This window comes from Glycine soja, chromosome 8 (genome assembly GCF_004193775.1).
Source record: "Glycine soja cultivar W05 chromosome 8, ASM419377v2, whole genome shotgun sequence".
Classification (NCBI taxonomy): Eukaryota; Viridiplantae; Streptophyta; class Magnoliopsida; order Fabales; family Fabaceae; genus Glycine; species Glycine soja.
Genome location: NC_041009.1, coordinates 2,017,379 through 2,040,552, shown reverse-complemented (window position 1 = coordinate 2,040,552; position 23,174 = coordinate 2,017,379). Strand labels below are relative to the sequence as shown.

General features: G+C 35.8%; 2 protein-coding genes across 2 annotated transcripts; both read left to right on the top strand.

Annotated features, from left to right (window-relative positions):
- The first annotated feature begins 3,704 nt into the window (after positions 1 to 3,704).
- LOC114421094 (importin subunit beta-1-like) lies at positions 3,705 to 8,220 on the top strand. The gene is made up of 3 exons (XM_028386886.1): positions 3,705 to 3,841; positions 4,891 to 7,312; positions 7,398 to 8,220. Exons 2-3 carry the CDS (start codon positions 4,899 to 4,901, stop codon positions 7,594 to 7,596), a joined length of 2,613 nt encoding a protein of 870 aa, XP_028242687.1. The 5' UTR covers positions 3,705 to 3,841; positions 4,891 to 4,898; the 3' UTR covers positions 7,597 to 8,220.
- Positions 8,221 to 10,739: 2,519 nt separating this feature from the next.
- Positions 10,740 to 13,831, top strand: LOC114421093 (beta-amylase 1, chloroplastic-like). The gene is made up of 4 exons (XM_028386885.1): positions 10,740 to 11,439; positions 12,151 to 12,361; positions 12,472 to 12,585; positions 12,758 to 13,831. Exons 1-4 carry the CDS (start codon positions 10,907 to 10,909, stop codon positions 13,559 to 13,561), a joined length of 1,662 nt encoding a protein of 553 aa, XP_028242686.1. The 5' UTR covers positions 10,740 to 10,906; the 3' UTR covers positions 13,562 to 13,831.
- The last annotated feature ends 9,343 nt before the right edge of the window (positions 13,832 to 23,174 follow it).

Genomic DNA, 23,174 nt, shown 5'->3' with positions numbered 1-23,174 from the left:
AAAATATTTTTATGGATGTGGGTTAGGTGTTATAATTGAGAGTGAGAAGAAGTGTTCAATAGATGGTAAGTTTTTAACGATGAATTATGTGGGCATCGTGCATATTATATAGTTTTTATTATTTATTTTTTTAAAAAAATATATTCTTCATCATTTGTTTTTTCAGCATAAAATAAACAAGTTCTTATATCCGTTTAAGGATTCAATTTAAAGTTAAAAAAAAATCATATAATTTTTTTAAACAAATCAACTAATAATATGAATGAAGAAGTTTCTTATTGTAAAAATTTGATTTAGTTTTATATTTTTAAATAATATAACAATTTACATTGCATTAAGAAGAGTAATATTAGAAAGTCCCTTGCCTCAATCTTTAGGGTGCCGCTTATATATTTGTTGAACAATTTCACTTAATGCTAATTGGCGGCTTTCTCTGTCATATCGACTGACGACTCTCTAGTTATTATTAAATTATAGTTCAAAGACGAGTTAAAAAGTGAATATTATTTGTTATATATAATCATTTAATCATATAAACTAACATATTTTATTGTATTATTTAAATATATAATATTCAAGTTAATTTAAATTTAAATACAATATTTTAAACATAATAGGATTTTTCAAAATTTGTAATAAAAATTATTTAATATTAAATTGAAAATAATAGCATACCAATAATAGATTTAAAAGTATTCACAACCGGTTTAATTTGATTTCTTGACAAAAAGTGATGCAAACAAAGCATATAAATAGTATCTAATCTGATATTGTTTGACTTAAATGCAACATTAAATCAAATTAACCTTTTTTATCGTTCAATTTGGATTGTTTTGACAATTTTTCATATGTTTTAAAATCATTTTTATATGATTACATTTAAAATAAAAAATAGTGTCATATAAGTGTAAAGTATTTACTCAAATTCGTTAAAACACCTGTGTTGACCATTTGTAATAAAATTTCTACCCTCCAAGAATGTTTTATCTATTCATAACAGCGATATTTACCTTATCTAAATGATTCAGGTAGAATTCCATTCCGACCAATGTAATGCTGGAAAGTTTATTTTTTATTTGGCAACTAATAAAAAAAAATGAATACAATTTAAATTACAATAACTAATTGAGTCGTTATCTAGACTAAAAAAACAACGTATATATACATAACTAATAACACTTAAGCAACTAATAAAACACAAAGGAAGTGGAAAAGTAACAACCTTAAGAGCCAGTAGACGATAGAAGTGGAAAGAATAACATGGCTACACTTCACAACCAGCAGCAATCCCATATTCATTGGAGAAAACCGGACACATGAAGTGCGCGCAACTTAGACGCTGCAATTTTCAGAGATAAAAAAAATCCTTTGGATTAGGTATGTGTTTGTGTGATAGTAATTAATGGAACTTTCTTAAAAGCTCGAACATGCCTTTTTCCAGGATCTCCTCAACCTTCTGAGGCTGACGCATGCGCACTCTATCAAGGCATTAATTAAATGGATAACAGAAATGCAAGATGATCACAGATAATCTAGATTCTGCAGTTACTGGCCTCAACACTTATCATGCAATTTTGTCAAAATGCAGGCATAGTTGAATTTCAACTCCAATGAGTTATGCAAGGAGGCAAGCCAATCTAACTACACAATCTCTTGCAAGGGCATGCATTACAGCATTAAATATTTCATGCTAGCATACATATATGTTGTTTATAGTATTCCCTTTTGTATCGATGCAATTATTATAAATAAAATGAAGTAATTAGTTTTTCCTTTCTAAAAAAAAATCCCTGCACTTACTCTTCTTCATGGTTGTTTTTTTCGAGACAAGGACTTTGATAATAAGCAGCAATTACCAGTTGGGAGAGATAATACGCCAACTTACCTCTCTTTAAATATTAAAGGAACAAGTAATATGATGGTCAAAAGGCATGTTAGTGACATTATCAAGAGTAAAAGCCAACCTTTTTAATCAATGTGGAGACACATGCTTTTTTTTTTCTTTCCATAAATGGTTTTTGGATGAGTATTAGATTATTAGTGACCTTAACTCTATTGTGGAGGCCAAAGGATGAACGAGTGGGCTTTGGATTTTTGTAAGACATTATTATAATAACTATACAAAAATGTTTTGGATGCCACATTTATTCGACATCATTTTTTTTTTTACTATTATGTGTGGAGATAAAATTTGATTTTTTGCACATGTGTTGATGTAAGCACCACCCCAACTCTTTGGGTGGCAAAAGCCTGTATACCCACCCACTTGCATCTAATGACGACAATAGTAGCGGAAGTCTTATATAATTGAGTTTTAATCTCGACGGCCTTTTTATTTTAATATTGATCAAAGAACATTGATATAAGGTTGAATACGACGACCTTCGTAAAATTATATAGGATTGTTTAAAATTTAATATTTTAGAAGATAAAGAAAGGCTTCATTTGGTTTACCGCTTAAGCTCTCCTCTGAGTCCTCTTTATTCTTCAAAGTTTGCTACCTATAAGGTAAAGGGGGAGTGAGGGATAACCTTTGCTTTTCATTGATCAATTAGTTTGTGGGAAGAATTCGGCCCTTTTGGTTTTCAAGAGAAAGATTAAGAGTCATCAGTCAAATAAAGAGAAAGAGTAAGAAGAAGAAAAATTACAATTTTTTACTTAGCAATATAATTATTATTGATATTTAAGTTGTAAAAAAATAAAAGAACAAATTTAATTGATAAGAAAAACTATTTTCTATCCAATAATGGACCACGCCCTATTAAATTAAATTGATAAGAAAAAGCATTCTCTTGTTAATATTGATATTGAGGATATTGAGCATGTAAGATCGGAAAAATATTAATTTAATTTTTATAATTTTTTTATAATAATATTTTTTTATTTACAAGATCTTCCTAAAAAAGATAGAGTCTAGTATGACTCGAACAAATGATTTATTAATATTTTAACTAATATAATAATGTAATTTTTTTCTCGTAATTTAATTGTAAGCTATTTTTTTGTTGAAAAAACTATTACAGTATATGATAAACTTTTAACTTAAATGTGTATATATATATATATATATTTAAAATTAATAATTAATTGTAAATTATTAATATTAATTTTTCATTATAACAATAAAAAATGAAAAACAATATTTTTAAGCTGATCATTATTATATTATGATTTAACCATAATATATGTTTGTATGTTAATTTTTATTATAATTATTTTTAAAATTGTTAAAAACAATTTATAATTTACTAATACGTTATTATTATATGATGATTAAACTCAGAAAAAGTGATTTAAAAAAAAGAAAAAGAAAAATAGCAGTAACAGTGAGTATAGCTATATACCATAAGATATAGTATTTTGATTTGGTAAGAAAGAGAACAATGATAGCGGTTATAATACCCCCATAATCAAGTGACTGCAAAGCCGACACCATTGACACGGCGCGTAGAAAAGAATCGAGCGATACCTCACATCATAAGGCATTGATTTGAACCCGTAGCCCGTACACACGCGCGGGAAATGTCGCGTGGCCCCAAATGACACCGCTCGCACACGAAAAATGAAAATCGAGATCGAGCAAGCATTTCAAAATAGAGCCGTTGATGGGAAGATCGTAGTGTGGAGGTTAACCCTATTTGAATCTACGGTGGATATTTCTCGGGTGTGTCGTACAGCGAATATAAAAAAGCAAGTATTGAAGAACTGAAAATACTTAAAACATTGGCGTCTCTGCTTTTTCCCACACTCTGCTAGGGTTTCAGAGTCGCCGCGCTCCCTCACTTCAGTTTCAACTCGCTTTCTCAATCGCCGATTCCACTCGTTAACTCGCCGTCCCTGAGTGAGTTCTCCCTTCTATTGAGTTTCTTATACTCGATATAATCCCTAAATTAGAGCCTTCGCTTTGTTTTCCTTATTATTATTCACTGCTTCAGCCGCTTTAGCCAGTGGTTTTACTCATTCCACTGATTTGGGTTTTTGTTTTATTTCGTTTACGATTGGAATCACTTCGTGAACTTTCTTTTTTAGTACTGTTTGATTTTTGGGTTTTATTTGATTCGGGAGTGTTGATGCACTGTATTGTTTGGTTGTTGAGGAAATGTAGAAAATCGATATGGAGTTATTATCCTCTTTCATTTTCGATCTGTTAGGACCTCTGCAAACAGTGCTTGAATGTGCTGAAGCGTATTTTCTGAGTAATGGGATATTTCCATTTTGATTATTAGGGATGTAGTTTGTTGAATTTTTGGGGTTACTTCTTAATATTTTTTATACACTTGTTATTGCTATGTTCTCTTTATATGGTGAAATGGGGTTTATGTGAGGGTTAGGTCATTTCTCTTGAGTAGAAAACACTGGTTTTATCTATGCTGTTTGTACAATGGTTATATATATCAATATCTTTTTATTTTTATTTTTTTGCTGCTGAGATAATGAGAATGCACTTCAGGAGTCAAGTTTTGTCTGCTTTATGGTGTCACAGGCTCATAGCCGTAACACATACACGACACTCTGTCTATCAATTACGATTTATTCGTCTTTCTTATTCCCACCACTTTTTAATTTGTTGCACACTGAACACCTGGTGTTTTGTTGTTAATACTTTAGGTCTGAAAATATTTTGCATTTTTTCATTGTGAGCTATGTCCATTTTTTGTTAATATGTACATTCATTTTTGTTTTTTGCATTTTTTATTGTGCCATGTCCTTTAAAGTCTCTAGTATTGATATGATATTAAGGTGAATGAATTTGAGACTTGAATTTTTTCCTTATTTTGCTTGTATTTTGTTATTTGGTGAAGTTATATTTTTCATACTAATGTTTGTGATAAGTCATGGTTGCTAGTTTGTTTGGTGGATAGTTTTTCAATGCTTTTATATGAGTTTCAGGTTCAGAGATGGCCATGGAGGTTACTCAAATCCTTTTAAATGCCCAAGCAGTGGATGGAACATTAAGGAAACAAGCCGAGGAAAGCCTGAAACAATTTCAGGAACAGAATCTTCCAAGTTTCTTATTTTCTCTTGCTGGGGAACTGGCAAATGACGAGAAGCCTGCAGAGAGTCGGAAGCTAGCAGGTTTAATTCTCAAGAATGCTCTGGATGCTAAAGAGCAGCACAGAAAAATAGAATTTGTCCAAAGATGGCTGTCATTGGACCCAACCTTGAAAGCTCAGATTAAGGCATTCTTGTTGAGGACACTTTCTTCCCCTTCTCTTGATGCCCGATCAACTGCATCACAGGTTATTGCTAAAGTTGCTGGCATTGAGTTGCCTCATAAACAGTGGCCTGAATTGATAGGATCCCTGTTGTCTAATGCTCATCAGCTTCCTGCCCCTACAAGACAGGCAACACTTGAGACCCTTGGATACATCTGCGAAGAAGTTTCCCCAGATGTAGTAGACCAGGATCATGTAAATAAGATACTCACTGCTGTTGTTCAAGGGATGAATTCAACAGAAGAAAACAACGATGTCAGGCTTGCTGCCATAAAAGCATTGTACAATGCATTGGGTTTTGCCCAGGCAAATTTTTCGAATGACATGGAGCGGGATTATATCATGAGAATTGTGTGTGAGACAACACAATCTCCTGAACTAAAGATTCGACGAGCAGCATTTGAGTGCTTGGTAGCTATTTCTTCGACATACTATGAAAAGTTAGCTCCTTATATCCAAGATATCTTCAACATCACTGCCAAGGCTGTGAGGGAAGATGAGGAGCCAGTTGCACTTCAGGCAATTGAGTTTTGGAGTTCAATATGTGACGAAGAAATTGATATACTAGAAGAATATGGAGGTGATTTCAGTGGGGATTCAGAGGTTCCCTGCTTTTATTTTATTAAACAGGCACTTTCATTTCTTGTCCCCATGTTATTGGAGACACTGCTGAAGCAAGAAGAAGATCAAGACCAGGATGAAGGAGCATGGAACATTGCTATGGCTGGAGGTACCTGCTTGGGATTAGTTGCACGGACAGTTGGTGATGACATTGTACCTTTGGTTATGCCGTTTATTGAAGAGAATATAACCAAACCAGATTGGAGGCAAAGGGAAGCTGCAACTTATGCCTTTGGCTCTATTTTAGAAGGTCCATCTCCTGATAAACTTGTGCCATTGGTGAATATGGCTTTGAATTTCATGCTCACTGCATTGATGAAAGATCCGAATAATCATGTGAAGGACACAACTGCATGGACTCTTGGGCGAATGTTCGAATTTTTGCATGGATCAGCTCTGGATACTCCCATTATCACTCCAGCAAACTGCCAACAGATTATTACTGTGCTGCTTCAGAGCATGAAAGATGTTCCAAATGTTGCTGAGAAGGCTTGTGGTGCTCTTTATTTTCTTGCCCAAGGCTATGAGGATGCTGGATCTGCATCCTCTCCGTTGACCCCCTTCTTCCAAGAAATTGTTCATGCTCTCCTCACTGTAACTCACAGAGAGGATGCTGGAGAATCCCGCCTTAGAACAGCAGCCTATGAAGCGTTAAATGAAGTAGTGAGGTGTTCTAATGATGAAACAGCTCCTATGGTGGTACAACTTGTTCCTCTCATCATGATGGAACTCCATCAGACTCTTGAGAATCAGAAGGTTTCATCTGACGAGAGGCAGAATGAGTTACAAGGCCTTCTATGTGGTTGCTTGCAGGTTATCATACAGAAGTTAGGATCATCTGAACCAACAAAATATCATTTCATGCAGTATGCTGACCAAATTATGGGTTTGTTTTTGAGAGTGTTTGCTTCTCGAAGTGCAACAGCTCATGAGGAGGCTATGCTTGCCATTGGGGCTTTGGCCTATGCAACCGGTGCTGATTTTGCGAAATACATGACAGAATTTTACAAGTATTTGGAGATGGGTCTCCAAAATTTCGAGGACTACCAGGTTTGTGCTATCACAGTGGGTGTGGTTGGTGATGTATGCAGAGCCTTGGAGGAGAAAATACTGCCTTATTGTGATGGGATAATGACCCAACTTCTTAAGGATTTGTCTAGCAATCAGTTGCATAGGTCCGTTAAGCCTCCTATTTTTTCATGTTTTGGAGACATTGCCTTGGCAATTGGAGAAAACTTTGAGAAATACCTGTTATATGCAATGCCTATGCTTCAGAGTGCCGCAGAGCTCTCTGCTCATACATCTGGTGCTGATGACGATATGACAGAATACACTAATTCTTTGAGAAATGGAATTCTAGAGGCATACTCAGGGATCTTCCAAGGGTTTAAAGGTTCCCCAAAGACCCAGCTTCTGATGCCATATGCTCCTCATGTGCTGCAATTCTTGGATAGTTTGTATAATGAGAAGGACATGTAAGTAAATTTCTGTATATTCTAATAATTCTGCCTGTGAATTTTGTATTTTTTAATAATTTATTGGTGCGTCTTGTCCTTTCAGGGATGATGTTGTGACTAAGACAGCAATTGGCGTGCTTGGAGATTTAGCTGATACTTTGGGTAGTAACGCTGGCCCGTTGATTCAGCAATCTGTGTCCAGCAAAGACTTCCTTAAAGAGTGTTTATCATCTGATGATCATTTGATTAAGGAATCTGCGGAATGGGCCAAGTTGGCAATCAGTCGAGCAATTTCTTTTTGAGGCTGTTGCTATTTCCTGGCTTCTAGTTCTCTTGCATACATTTGCATTTGTTGCGTGTGGGGGTCTCAACTGCATACATGAGTCGGGTCATCACCATTTTTGGGAACAGGTGTTCGGTCCTTTGGTTGTCTGCATTTCATGTCAGCAACATGGTCATGGAGTCTGCTTTTTCATTTTTATTTTTTTAAAATTTATTGTTCTGCATTGCTATGGAGGAAGTCGGTGGGTGATGACCAATCTTTCTGCTAACTTGGCAGAAAAGATGCGGTTTCGTACAGGAGGAGAAACAGGGTGAAATGGGGGGAAGGAGCAAGAAAGGAGATATCCCATGATATCTGCCAATACCGTAACTATTGGGCTTGCATGAGTTATTGAATGTTTTGGAGTCTATGGTGGTGGTCCAGATATTATGTCCTTTACTATTTTTTTTTCCTTTTACTATTGGCTGTAGAGTGAAACAATCATCTTAGTCCATCCATGTGTTTGGGACAAGGTAATGCAACATATTTTAGCCGTTCCTTGAAATTATTCAAATATTTTTTTGTCTCCCGCATCAAAGTTTATATTTATTCATGAGTTGTTTCTTAAAGTCGCATATATGAGTAACGTGTCATGGTAGTTTCTTTTTCGCTGCCGTAGTTTTGAATGTCGTATGTCGTGTATGTGCATGATTTAGATTCGTGTCAGTGAGATAACTAACATGATTTTTAGATGCCCTTAGTGGTAGGTAGCCCACGCCAAGCAAATTGTTATAGCGTGTTTATGTGGCATTCAATAGAGTTGTACCAAGTTGGTTCCGACACCAGCATGCAATTTGAAGCGGGTTCGGCAAGTGTTACAAGATGTCAAATGTCATAATTGTATTTCTTGGGATATTGGTCGGTGTCCCGAACAGAAGAACACTCAACTGATTGTGCATAATTAATGGATATTCGAATTATTTATAACTTGAGCTGCTTGTGTTTTTTAACTGAATTTAATTAGAATGTATTAATATCTGATTTCTGTTACTTTTTTGTTAAAAAAAGAAACAATTTTGAAAAAGAGCTGATGTACTGACGTTGCTTATCTTCTTATTGGCTATTGCTATGATTTTTCCGATTATCTTTTCTCACAAGTAATTTTGCGTGTACTCCAATCTTGACATTGCACCAACCTTTATTAAAAAATAAAAATATTTGCTGTAATGAATTTACAAAAATGTCTATTCAACAATTAAATTTCCATAAAGATATTTTAATAGGATTTAATTGAACTGCGTGCGCCAAGGGTACATTATCCTTTAGCCAAAACTTTGTTGTTTGGAATGATAGTTACTTTAATATCTACTTGAATTGAATTAACAAAATATTAGATGTTTAGAAAATTTATAAAAATTCGCAAACAAACAACAGAGAAGCATAAAAAGCAAGCCTCTACACGTAACTTACACAATGGATTGATTTTGTTTACTATGATTAAGCTTTATGATATCATTTTCTCTGACGCAAACCCTTATCTTAAGGAAAAACATGGCGGTGCATTAATTTTGTAGTACATTGTTTTCTAAAATAACATTAATGATTGAGTCTTGATTCAATTTTACTACTTATAGCTTGCATATGACCTATGTATTTCTTGCGTTAACTGACCGAGCTTAAAAATTTTCCTCTACTATTTTCAGGATAAATTTTCTTGTATTGGTTGTACAAAATGTAATAAATCGGGTACAAAAAATACCTACGTACAATGTAAAAGTTTTTCCTTATAATTGCCACATTATTTATTAATAAATCTCTATCATTTTTATTTACATTCAATCATCTTCATAGAAAATGTATATTAATATAATAAGCATAAAGTATTATTTCTATTGTTATATATATATATATATATATATATATATATATATATATATATATATATATATGTATTATCTTTTAGCCATATTTTTTCACTGAAAACATATTTGACTAACTTACTTAATTTAGTTTTTGTATGTTTCTTTAATTGTATATTTCAATTTTTTTTATAGGCAAGGTTTTATAAATATATAAATGAAAATAAGTCAAATAGAAATTTTTGTATAAAATATGAATAGATAAGTTTTTTTTTTAAATTTGTTATAAAAGTTGAATGATATTAATATATATAATAATGGAATTTCTAGGGAAAAAAAAACTATAAATAGTGAAAACTTAAGTGTTAACAATCAAGGGGGTCTAGCACGTATAAAAAACTTAAGTGCTAACAGCAAATTAATTAATTGTTTTAGCACGTATTTAGTTGCGGCGAGGTAGCAAAAATCACGTAAAAAATGTGAAAAATGAATTTAGTTAAGTTGCTTTTATTGCACTATAACTCCAAACACACTTAAATATATTAGTCATAAAAAATCTAAAAGTAACTGTTGATGTCATGTTACTTAAATAGAGAAAAAGATGAAAGATAAATGTTTGTAATAAACATTTAAAGAATAATCAAATAAAAAGTGAAATTGACATCGTTTAAATTGAAAACCACGGTATACATATTTTAATGATATTATTAAAATAATTGCAAATTTTTGTGTGAACAGTACTTGTTTACTTCATTATTGATAACTTAACTTTTAGTTTTATTTTTTTCATATGCAAATTCTCTTTCCAACCTTCTCAATACGTGCAAAATACTAACCTAATAAATCAACACAGCATTTTTCTAAATATTTTTTTTGTGTTATCTAAATATTATTATTGCTTACCTTTTTATACCATTAATTAATTAATTAATTTTATTTTTTTAAGAGAATTAATTTTACTTGGCTTCTACGCTGTATCAATAACTTTTTATTTTATGTTTTATATTACAATGGCGACAACAAAGATTCACAGTGTTGCAGTTAGACAAAATTAATATTTGAAATAAACTTTGTTTTAAATTTATAACATATAAAAGTAATTTAACCAAATTAATTAAAAAATTAAAATGCATTGGAGATCATATCATATATTATGAATATAGTAATACTATATTTTTTTTGACTAATATTTAATCATAACATTATGTATATTCTCTAGTTTTGTAATAATTTCTTTAAAATTCAATGTTAATTTCTTATTAGATGATAGAAATTAAAGTTATAGAACAACAAGAAGGGCATCTTATTTTTAAAATGAAAAAGTGAAAAATGGCATATAATCTCTCCTCCACAAGCACATCCTGGGCGAGAAGTACAGTGTTGTATGCAATTGCATTCCTCACCTCACTCTCATTCTCACACACTGTGCTCCCTCTCTTCTCTTCTATTTTTATGTAATACACACTCTCTCAAACCCTAACTCTCCAATCAATGGCCATCCTGTCCCAATCCACCGCCAGCTTCTCCTTCGTCTCCACTCGGACCGATTCCACTCACCTAACTCGCTTCCCCTGCCGCGTCACCTTCCGAGCCCGCTCTCCCCCTCTCCGCCCCGCCCTCGTCTCTTCGCGCCTCAACTCCTCCAGGTCCCCCGACGCCGGCGGCTCCCTCTCGCCGGACAACGGCGGCGGCGACGTCGCCTACCAGCTCCACCACGACTTCTCTCCGCAGCGCCGTCGCCGCGGCTCGCCGGTCTTCGTCACGCTGCCGGTGAATTCCATCGGTCGGGATGGCCGTGTCGCGAGGCCCAAGGCGATGATGTTCTCGCTTAAGGCGCTTGCCACGGCCGGCGTGGAAGGCGTGGTTATTGAAATTTGGTGGGGATTGGTTGAGAAGAAGAAACCTAGGGTTTACGATTGGAGAGGGTATGAGGAACTCGTCGCGATGGCGTGCAAGTGTGGCCTTAAGGTTCGGGCGGTTCTCGCCTTTCATCAGCATGGCACGGGACCTGATGATCCCAATTGGTATGTGGTAATTCTTGGAAATCACACCTTGACCCCAATTGGTATGTGGTAATAGTTCAAGATTCCTTAACGATACCATCAAAATAATGTATACAAGTGGTGGACAACTCTCACCTTGTAAGATAGCTAGTTTTTGGGTTGAGTTAGGTCTAAACTCATTTTCCAAATTCTAACATGGTATCTGAACCTATCCTAGTAGTGGTTGTTGGTCCTGTCAGCCTATCTGTTATCGGGTAGATGCCAAATTTTGCTAATTTAATACTCGAGATGTCCAGCACTCGATGCGTAAAATGTGTATATAAGTAAGATATAACTTTTAAATTCTAATATGTTATTAGAGCCTATTCTTGCAAAATGCAGATTTTCATTGTTTGAGACGTCCAGTCTTTAACATGAGGGGTGTGTAGTGATATGACACAAAATAGTATATATAAGGAAGGGATACCTGTACTCCCACGATTGAGTTAGACCGAATTTCAAATTCTAAGAGTAGTTTCTTTTTCTTATAATATGTTTTAATAGTGTGGGGAAATGATAATTCAAGCGTGTAACTTTTTTATGCAATGTTTTATGGACGTTTGACCTGGGTTATGTTGATGATCTAAGCAGAGTTGATTTGGTTTATTTTGAATTATTATTACCATTTTTGTAGGTAGGTATTGTTTCCTAGTCATGAGCCTCATACTGTGGAAGTTTGTCCCCCTTGTGTAGGATGCCACTTCCTCTATGGGTGCTTGATGAGATACAGAAAGATACAGAGTTAGCGTATTGTGACAGGTTTGGACAAAGAAATATTGAATACATTTCCCTTGGATGTGATATTCTGCCTGTGTTATGTGGGCGTTCTCCTATTCAAGCATATGCAGATTTTATGAGGAATTTTAGGGACACTTTTGAGTCTTTGCTTGGCGTTGTCATCACAGTAAGTTTCTATGGTGATTTTGGGATGTTATAATACAATGAGTATTCGAATTCCCAGCTATCACTATTGGATCTTAGTTGTAATTTGTGTAACACTGTTTTGTTTTGCAGGGTGTACAGATTGGCATGGGTCCTGGTGGTGAACTAAGATATCCTTCATTCTCTTCACAGGAGCCAAATTTGGCTTGGTCTCATGAACTTGGAGAGTTTCAGTGCTATGATAAGGTAGGTTGAAGATTCAGATTTAGGCATGACTTTGTAGTTTGTTGAGCTTTAGACTTGTTGCTTTGTGTGTGTTGTGGACTTGTGGGAGACTGGCGATAACCAATTTACATACTTTATGATGTTCAGTGAATAGTATCATATTTAACTTTTTTCATTGTTTGCCATCTGCCAGTATATGCTTGCTTCTCTGAATGCCTCTGCAAGAAATATTGGAAAGCGTGAATGGGGAAATGGTGGTCCATTTGGTAGTGAAAGTTTGATGCAAAATCCTGAGCATACTGATTTTTTCAGAAATGACGGTGGCTCTTGGGACACACCATATGGTAAATTTTTTCTTGAATGGTACTCAGATATGCTGCTGCTGCATGGGGAGAGGATTTGTAGGGAAGCTGAAACTATATTTAGGGGTACAGAAGTCCATATATCAGCAAAATTGGCTGCCATTCACTGGCATTATGCCATGCAATCCCACCCATCAGAGTTAACAGCTGGCTATTATAATACTTCTAACAGGGACGGATACTTACCCATTGCTCGTATGTTTAGCAAGTATGGATTCTCAATGTGCTGCTCTTGTTTTGAAATGCAAGATGCTGTAACGCAGAAGATCAATCCAGATGGTAGTCCTGAAGGTTTTCTTAGACAGCTTTTGCTGGTTGCTAGGCTCTGTGATATATCACTCGAAGGTCAAAATTTTTCAACTAATTTGGATGATGGTGCATTCACCCAGGTGCTTAAGATGTCAAAATTTTACTCAGATGGGATTGAGAAGCGACCTTTCTCATTCAACTTTGTAAGAATGGACAAAAGATTGTTTGAATCCCGAAATTGGGATCGGTTTACTCGTTTTGTGAGACAATTGTCTAATGGAAACATTTTTCGAGCCAGATTAAATTCTGTTCGTGAAGTACGGTTGAAGACCACACCAGTGGTAGCAGCAGTGGGACTGTTGTACCACCTATATCAGCACTCTTGAAACTAGTCTTGCCCTTTGTTCTTTAGGCATATATAGTATTTCTGCGACCGATGCAAGAAAGTATGATGACCTCCGGTCTAATGTTGTGAAATGTGTAGTAACTGCTGATTCTTCAAATTATTCTTTTATTGCTTTTCAGCAAGAAGTTACTTCCCCCAGGTAACACATTACATTGCCTTCCAGTTTTTTTTTATATATTGGTGGCATGTTATCCACTTGTACCTGTATTTCCAGTATAAAGAGATATAGTTTAAAACCAGTTACTGTTGAGATCTTGGTTCTTCACAACCTTCTCTTTTTAATTTTTTGCTCTGTTGAGATGCTGGTTTTATATAGCTGTGGTAGATATCTTAAAGAGTAGATTGTCTGTTGTCATTTCAAACTGCTGTACATTCTTGTTACATTCCGTGTTTGTAGCTTGAGGAATGCTAGGAATACACTGCTTATATTTGTGCTTGCAACATAAATAGAAAAACATAGTGTAACATGTCTTTTTTGTTTTGTTTGGTGTTTGGTGTTAGCACAACATAGGCAATTTTGGATTTGATGCCTCCTGTGCTGGGGGTTGCGCTGGGTTGGAGGCCAATGAGACTTATTGGTTTACCATTGGCGTTAATAAGGGATTTGTCCAATATGATGAATACTATTTTACTTGAGTTTTGAATGATGTGGTGTATGAGACAAGTTGTTTCTAGGTTTGGTGAGTACCAAATAATCTGATTTTTTGGCTTGTATTTTATTATTGTATAGTTTTGTTTTATGTACTTATAAAATCATAATGTACAACAAGAATTTATATGTCGTCGAATCTTTTAATTTTGAAGGAAATAAAATTGCATAATGCGACAAATTTGTAAAAGCTAAGCCCACAGATTTAGCACATCGTAATCCACAAGTTACTCTTTGTTATTTATTTCCGCCGAGTTGGGGTCTTCAACACAGTTTTGGATAAATGTGTTAAAAATGAAAACATAAAAGAGTTCGGAACGTGAAATTATAAAATAAGAGGATGTGATTTAAATTAGTGCTCGATTTTTGTAGCCAATGGCTTATATTATTATAGCACTAAAAATGGGTTATGAATAAAGAAAAATATATATTACTCGATGCATGAGTATGTGAATACGGCATCTTATCTTATCACGGCGAAGTTCACTATATGAAGTGTGCGAGCACATTTTTTTTTTCTTTTTTAAAACTATAAAAATATAAATTCATGTTTAAATGTATTAATCATTAATTTTTTATATCTTTAATTTATTGTAAAATTTATTAATGAAACACTCTTTTATTCTTTATGTAAGTGGATATATATATTGGATTTTTTTTTAACAATTTAAGCCATACTCATTAAAAAAAAAAAATCTCGAATTATGATGTGAGTTCGGCTTTTCTCTAGTATAAAAATTTGAAATTTTCTGGTAGGTAAGAGACTCAAGGTGTTTGTGGGATTCACCATTGATAGATTTCACAAACGTCTTTTTCTTGAAATATTAGAGTGGAGAAATTTTTTTTTTTTGATAGCTGCACAGTGATCACAGATGTTTTTGATCTTTATTTATTTTAACCGGTCCTACTTGCATCTTATATGTAACATTTTTATTAATTTTTTTGTCATTTTGTATTATCAAAAACCTATCTGACCGTAAAAAGATTCCACGTGTCAAGATGTGGTGTTTTTTTATTGTTTTTTTCTTCATTTCTTTTGCATTTTAAAAGAAACACGGAGTATTTTTTTTTTGTTTGTTTGTCTGCAGCCCTACAAAGCGGGCAAATTACAGTAGTTTATCATAAATATTTAAACTTAGAAATACATATGGTATGGTGTCAATCTTTTTTAAGTCAGATTTCTTGTATCTTTTGCTAAAATTGCAATGCCCCATGTTAGATATATCAACGAATTTTTCTTTAGTTATTGAGGGTCAAAACACATCACACATCTTTGAATCAAACTTAGAACTGGATATGATATGATACCTGTTAGCCCATATTTTTTATGAGCTAAAAATATGCTCTAAATTCGAATTTGGTTAGATTCTGTTCGAATCGGAAAAAGAGTTTTTTGAAAGAGATTCCCAGGTGCAAGGAAGTATTTACGAAGTACAAGGCTAAGACAAGAAAGAGGGCTTCGAATCATTGGGCGATTCGAACTGGTGTATACTCGAGTCGAAGTCAAGGCAGCCAGATTTCTGGACTTAGCGCAATTTCTGACAAAACTTCACAAAATCAGTTCGACTTCGAGCAATGTGGGTAACCGTTCTAAGGAGCAGTTATGTGCATGCAAGGTGTACGTGGCAGGACACTTGGCATTAGGATAGTGTTCGACCGTTAGGGCAGTTTATTTTCGAATGTCTATATATAGCAGTTTTTTAGTCAGATTTCAGGGTCGCAAATCATTTATACAAATCCTTATATACTCAAAGTACCCAGCGCAGAGAGAAACGAGTACGCAAGGAGAATGTATGTTTGTTTGTGAACCATTTTAAGTTCCTGTAAACTTTACATTTCGAATGCAATTTACGTTTCACTTTATAATTTCTGCCTTTTAAATGGTTCATTCGATCGAATGAACTCACTGCTCCTTTACATTCTGCAATTTATCTTCCCTTGTCAAGTTACTTTCAGCATTTCGATTCTGTCAAAGAATCTTCCTTTTTGCAAATTTTGAACCAGTAAATGTTTATTGCAATGATGAACATTAACGGTTTTACATTTAAAGCAAACACACAAATGACATGCTCCTGAGATTCACTAGTTGATCTCGCAAGCAATTAACTTAGACTAGCGGTTGTTTACCAAATTCCAGTGTAAACAAATTGGCACGCCCAGTGGGACAGGTCAATTGTGTTTTGCTTAAAATTATTTTTAAAAGTTGTTTACAACAGTTGGTTTATTGCATTCTTAATTGTTGTGATCTTGTATGCATTTAAGAAGTGGGAAATCTGTTCCACACTTAACAGAATTCAAAACTCGTACAAGGATGACTAGACCACCCCCAAGTAATCGAAACAATGACCTTCCAAATATGGAGGGACAACCAACGCAGACATCTGTCAGTAATGCCAATATAAATTCTGGCATAGGAGCAATTCCTGACCAAACTGTTGGCACGATAAGTTCGACCGCTTCGACGGTTATGAATCAGACGGGGGTAACTTCTCCTATGACCAACATGACGTTGGCAAGTTCGACCACGTCAGCGTCTGCTTTTGCCCCATGGAATAACCCTAGTTTAGGGAATCCCAGTGGAAGTCCCTTTCGACCGCCTCAAAACCCTCTATATGGCATGCCTACATCTTTGATGGCAGGGTTGCAAAACTCTCAACCAAATATAGAGAATCTTAATATGTCCTCTCCATCAGGATCTGTAGCGGGCAATCAAGGTAGGGTAATTCCTCAACATTTAACCAATACATCCGTTTTGTCACTTAGGCAACAAATGGATGAAAGTAACCATGATATGGTTAACATGTTAACACAACAAATAGGAACTGTTATTAACCCCTTAATTCAAAATACAAATGACAGTTACCAAATGTTAACAAATCAAATAAGTCGAATTGCTGACTTTTTTGGGGCACCACCCATACAGCAACCACCAATTCGACAGATCCAAATACAGGCGCCTGTCCAAGAGATACAGATGCCTAATAACCCCGGGATGCAAATGGCTCAAGCACCACAACCAGCGGCACGCATAGAGCCACCAGTCCAACAGGTCGAACCAAACCCTGGTATAGTATTGGTAAATAGGAACCAAAATGCTGATGAAGTAATAGGGAATATTCAACAAAACCGTTTCGATAGGCAGAATAACCTGGCTCAAATGGTCGAAACGATTTTGGTGCAGAATGGTTTGAACTTAGGCTTACATAGGCCTAATTTTGTGTCTCCATTGTCTGGTATAGTATTGGTAAATAGGAACCAAAATGCTGATGAAGTAATAGGGAATATTCAACAAAACCGTTTCGATAGGCAGAATAACCTGGCCCAAATGGTCGAAACGATTTTGGTGCAGAATGGTTTGAACTTAGGCTTACATAGGCCTAATTTTGTGTCTCCATTGTCTGAGTATGTGTTACAGACAGAATTACCAAGGGGTGTGAAAATCCCTAAGTTTACTAAGTTTGCAGGAGAGACAAATGAGTCCACTGTCGAACACATTGCTAGATATTTGGTCGAGGCAGGGGATTTGGCTAATAATGAAAATTTAAGAATGAAATTTTTCCCTAATTCCTTGACTAAAAATGCTTTTACTTGGTTTACAACTCTTCCTCCTCATTCCATACATAATTGGAACCAATTGGAAAGGATTTTCCATGAGCAATTTTATATGGGACAATCTAAGATCAGCCTTAAAGAGTTAGCCAGCGTTCGACGCAAGGCACCTGAATCAATTGATGATTATTTGAACAGATTCAGACTCTTAAAGGCAAGGTGTTTCACCCAAGTCCCTGAACATGAATTAGTCGAAATGGCTGCTGGTGGCCTAGACTATTCGATCAGAAAGAAATTAGATACCCAGTATTTAAGGGATATGGCTCAATTGGCTAATAGAGTTCGGCAACTCGAACGATTGAAGGCTGAAAAGGCTAGAAATTCTAAATTCCACAAGAAGGAAAAGGTTGCATATGTCGAAACCAATGACAGTGACCAGGAGTTCGATATTATTTATGAAGATATCGAAGACAATGAGGTTGATTTAGCAGAATTAAAACCTGGACCTCCTTATGTTTGTAAACTCCTTAGACCTTCCAATGGAAAAAACCCTGTTGAACCTAAAAATGATAAATTTGTGTCTAAAACTTATACATTTGACATAACTAAATGTGATGAAATATTTGATTTATTAGTCACAGATGACCAGATTGTTGTTCCTAAGGGCTTGAAAGTACCCCCAATCGAACAACAGAAGAAAAGGGGTTATTGTAAATTTCATAATTTCCTTGGCCATAAAACCTCACGTTGTGTTCTTTTCAGGGATTTGGTTCAAAAGGCTCTCGACGAAGGGAGGCTCAAATTTGGTGAGAAACCAAAGGTTGCTCAGGCAAATGCGGAAATATCCAAAGCTGCTGAAACTCTTTATGCAGAACCTCAAGAAATAATGATGGTCGAAACAATGGAGGTGTCCCATGTGCAAGTTCAGGACATATCTGAAGAGGATTACAACAAACAAATGAAGGTTGTGTATCCTCAGGCTGAGAAGGAGTTAATTGATTTCTTGAACAGATGCAAACTCGAAAACAAGATTGTGATGCTCTGCCCTCGCTGCAGTGCAATATGTGATAAGGAGGCTACTGAGGGCCTCAAGAAATACCAAGTTGTTAACAAGGGGGCAAAGCAGAACCAACGTTTCGATAAAGGTAAAAGAGTTATGGTGCAGTCGAATACTAATCAGAAATCTGGTCGAAGGAATACTTTCGCTCCTCCTGGTTCAGTTCCGGTCGAAAAATGGATGCACCAGGGACTTATAAGGTTCAACAAAGGGATTATGGAAGTAGGTGGTTCGAGTGGAACGAAGCAAATTGGCCCACAGGAGGCCAATAGGTACTCTTATAGGAACAATTACAAAGGAAAGAATCCTATGACGAGGACCTAATGGCGCAGGTTCCAGCGTCAGAAGAAATTGGCCCAACAGAATCTACAAATGGGCCAGTATAAAGAAGTATCTAGGAGGCCGGTAAAGGAGAGACTCCTGCCTCCAGTGGATGAAGACAAGATGGAGGATGAGGATCTACTGGATTCTGAGCCAGATTTCGATGTCATCTGTGTGGTATCTATCTTGCCATCTGAATATGATGTCCAATCTGAAGTTACTGAGATCGAAAGTGAGTTCGATCATTTTGATATGGCTGACCCAAAGCCAGTATGTTACTATGTTATGAATAATGGCTGTGTGGAAGAACAATTAGCTTATTTCGAAAAGCCAGATTTTCAGATGAAAAGTCATCTCAAACCTCTTTTCATCAGAGCAAAAGTTGAGAATGTTGGAATCAACAAAGTGCTCATTGATGGAGGAGCGGCTGTCAACTTAATGCCTCGATCTATGCTCTACAAGATCGGGAAACATGACACTGATCTATCTGCCCACAACATTGTGCTTTCGAATTATGAGGGTAAAACTGGCTATTCTTTGGGAGCCATTCAAGTAGATGTTGCTGTAGGCAGTATAGTTCGACCAACTCTTTTCCTGGTGATACAGTCTAAGGCTAATTTTAACTTGCTATTAGGAAGGGAGTGGATTCATGGAGTTGGGGCTGTGCCATCTACCCTTCACCAGAAGCTCATTATCTGGAGGGAGGATGGGATTGTTGAAAATATAGAGGCGGATCAAAGCTTCTATAAGTCAGAGGTCGATAATGTTACTGCACAAACCTTTGACAAAAAGTTGGCTAACATAGCACCTTGTGGTGACAAGGAGGCTGTTGTCGAATCGAGTGACAATGTTGTCCACTCTGTCAAACTCCATCCTACCTATGGGTTTATATGGGAGAGGGAGGAAATTGATGCTGTTCCCTCTGAAGATGGAGTCATTCCACCAACTGGGTGGAATACATATGAAGATTAATATGACTGAGGCCACTGCATGAGCCAGAATTACGGCTTATATGGCCGAAAATAGACTAAATACGGCCTTTGAGGCTGAATCTCAACAAAATATGGCAGTTGAAGCCAAGATCGAAGATCATGAAAACAAAGAAACAAAGGATCGAAGACTGGATTGTATTTATGATGATGAGCCGCTGGGTTTTGAGAAAAATCCCATAAGTGAGGCGCCAAAGATGCAGGCTCAAGATCCTTTGGAAGAGGTCGATATTGGAGATGGCTCGATTAAAAGGCCAACTTATATCAGTGCCAATATCACCTCAAGTTCAAAAGAAAAGCTGGTGCCTTTTCTTAGAGAGTTTAAAGACTGTTTTGCTTGGGATTACCACGAAATGCCTGGGTTAAGCAGAGAAATGGTCGAAATGAAGTTACCTATTAAGGAGGGAAAAAGACCAGTAAAACAACTACCAAGAAGATTCGCACCAGAAATCATGTCCAAGATTAAGGAAGAGATCGAAAGGCTGCTGAGGTGTAAATTCATCAGGGCTGCCAGGTATGTCGAATGGTTAGCAAATATAGTCCCTGTCATTAAAAAGAATGGAACTCTTAGAGTATGCATAGATTTTAGGGATTTAAATAATGCTACACCTAAAGATGAATATGCTATGCCAGTAGCGGAAATGTTGGTAGATTCGGCAGCTGGTTTCGAATTTTTAAGCATGTTAGATGGTTATTCTGGTTATAACCAAATATTTATTGCTGAAAATGATGTGTCGAAAACAGCATTTCGATGCCCTGGTGCTTTAGGCACTAATGAATGGGTGGTTATGCCCTTTGGGTTGAAAAATGCTGGGGCCACTTATCAAAGGGCCATGAATTCCATGTTTCATGATTTTATTGACACATTTATGCAAATTTATATTGATGATATAATCATCAAATCCTCCTCAGAAGATAGCCATTTGGATTATCTTAGGCAATCTTTCGAACGAATGAGGAAACATGGATTAAAAATGAATCCATTAAAGTGTGCTTTTTGTGTGCGTGCAGGAGATTTCCTTGGTTTTGTGGTGCATAAAAAAGGCATTGAGATAAATCAAAATAAGACAAAGGCTATTCTTGAGACGAAGCCTCCTTCGACCAAAAAACAGCTTCAGTCTTTGCTAGGAAAAATCAACTTCTTGAGGCGATTCATTTCGAATCTAAGTGGCAAAGCTCAGATTTTTTCGCCATTACTTCGACTCAAGAAAGATGAACCATTCAAATGGAATGAAGAGCATCAAAAGGCTTTCGATGAAATTAAAGAATATCTGATCAAGCCTCCTGTGTTAATGCCTCCTAGTCGAAACAAGTCTATGAAGTTGTATATTGCTGCGTCTGACAAGACCATTGGTAGCATGTTGGCTCAGGAAGATGATGATGGCATAGAACATGCAATTTATTATCTTAGTCGTGTACTAAATGATGCAGAAACTAGATATACTGCCATAGAAAAACTTTGTCTTTGTCTGTATTTCTCTTGTGCAAAACTTAAGCAATATATAAAGCCTGTTGATGTTTATGTGTATTCTCATTATGATATTATTAAGCACATGTTGTCAAAACCGATTTTACACAGTAGAATTGGAAAATGGGCTTTAGCATTAACAGAATATTCTTTAACGTACAAGCCTTTGAAATCTGTTAAGGGTCAGATTGTGGCTGATTTTATTGTAGATCATTCATTGATCGAGATGCCGCAAGATTATGTCGATACAGAGCCTTGGATTTTGTATTTCGATGGATCGAAACACAAACATGGAACTGGAATTGGAGTTTTAATAATATCCCCCAATAAAGTTCCAACTAAGTTTAAATATAAAATCAAAGGGCTTTGTTCTAATAATGAGGCTGAGTATGAAGCTCTAATTACAGGCCTTGAAATTTTAATTAGCCTGGGGGCAAGAAATGTTAATATAAGAGGTGATTCAGAATTAGTGTTGAGGCAATTAACACAAGAATACAAATGTGTTAATGAACATTTAGCAAAATATTTTGTTATAGCAAGTTCTCTTCTGAATCATTTCGATTATATTAACATTGAGCATGTACCTCGACAAGAAAACCGAGAAGCAAATGATTTAGCCCAAATAGCTTCAGGATACAAAATGTCAAAGGAAAAGTTAACTCAGTTGATCGAAATAAAAGATAAACTGGTGTTACCAGAGCCATTAAGCACTAAATTGCCAATGCCAAAACTTGTGGGGGCAAGTATACCACAAAATAATGAAGATGAAAGTATGAATGATCTTCAGGAAAAAATTCAAATTTTGGCCATTGACAATATGTTAGATAATGATTGGAGAAAGTCCATTATTGAATATTTGGAAAATCCAATAGGCAATGTGGCTCGAAAGATCAAATATAGGGCTTTAAATTACGTGATTGTGGGAAATGATTTGTTTAAAAAGACTGCAGAATGAGTGTTGCTAAAATGTCTAAGTGAATCAGAAGCATACTTGGCAGTTTCCCATGTTCACAGTGGGGCTTGTGGATCACATCAAGCAGGCCATAAAATGAAATGGCTTTTATTTCGACAAGGTTTGTATTGGCCTTCGATGTTAAAAGACTGTATAGAATTTGCTAAAGGCTGTCAGGAATGCCAAAAGCATGCAGGGATACAGCATTTACCTGCTAGTGAGTTACACTCCATAATCAAACCTTGGCCTTTCAGAGGATGGGCTTTGGACTTAATTGGTGAAATCAAGCCTGCCTCTTCTAAGAACCAGCGTTATATTATAGTTGGTATCGATTACTTTACAAAATGGATCGAAGCAGTCCCTTTGCCAAATGTTGATCAGGAAGCAGTAATTAGTTTCATTCAAAATTATATTATTTATAGGTTTGGTATTCCCGAAACAATTACCACTGATCAAGGTTCAGTTTTTACTGGACGAAAAATGAAAGAATTTGCCCAAAAAACTGGCTTTCGATTATTAACCTCAACACCATATTACGCGCAAGCAAATGGTCAGGTCGAAGCAGCCAATAAGATTGTAATTAACTTGATTAAAAAACACATTGCCCA

Coding starts and splice junctions, on each gene's coding strand:
- LOC114421093 (XM_028386885.1), top strand. CDS start 10,907: ATGGCCATCCTGTCCCAATCCACCGCCAGCTTCTCCTTCGTCTCCACT. Junction 11,440..12,150: donor GGACCTGATGATCCCAATTG/GTATGTGGTAAT, acceptor CCCCTTGTGTAG/GATGCCACTTCCTCTATGGG. Junction 12,586..12,757: donor AGTTTCAGTGCTATGATAAG/GTAGGTTGAAGA, acceptor GCCATCTGCCAG/TATATGCTTGCTTCTCTGAA.
- LOC114421094 (XM_028386886.1), top strand. CDS start 4,899: ATGGCCATGGAGGTTACTCAAATCCTTTTAAATGCCCAAGCAGTGGAT. Junction 7,313..7,397: donor TTGTATAATGAGAAGGACAT/GTAAGTAAATTT, acceptor TTGTCCTTTCAG/GGATGATGTTGTGACTAAGA.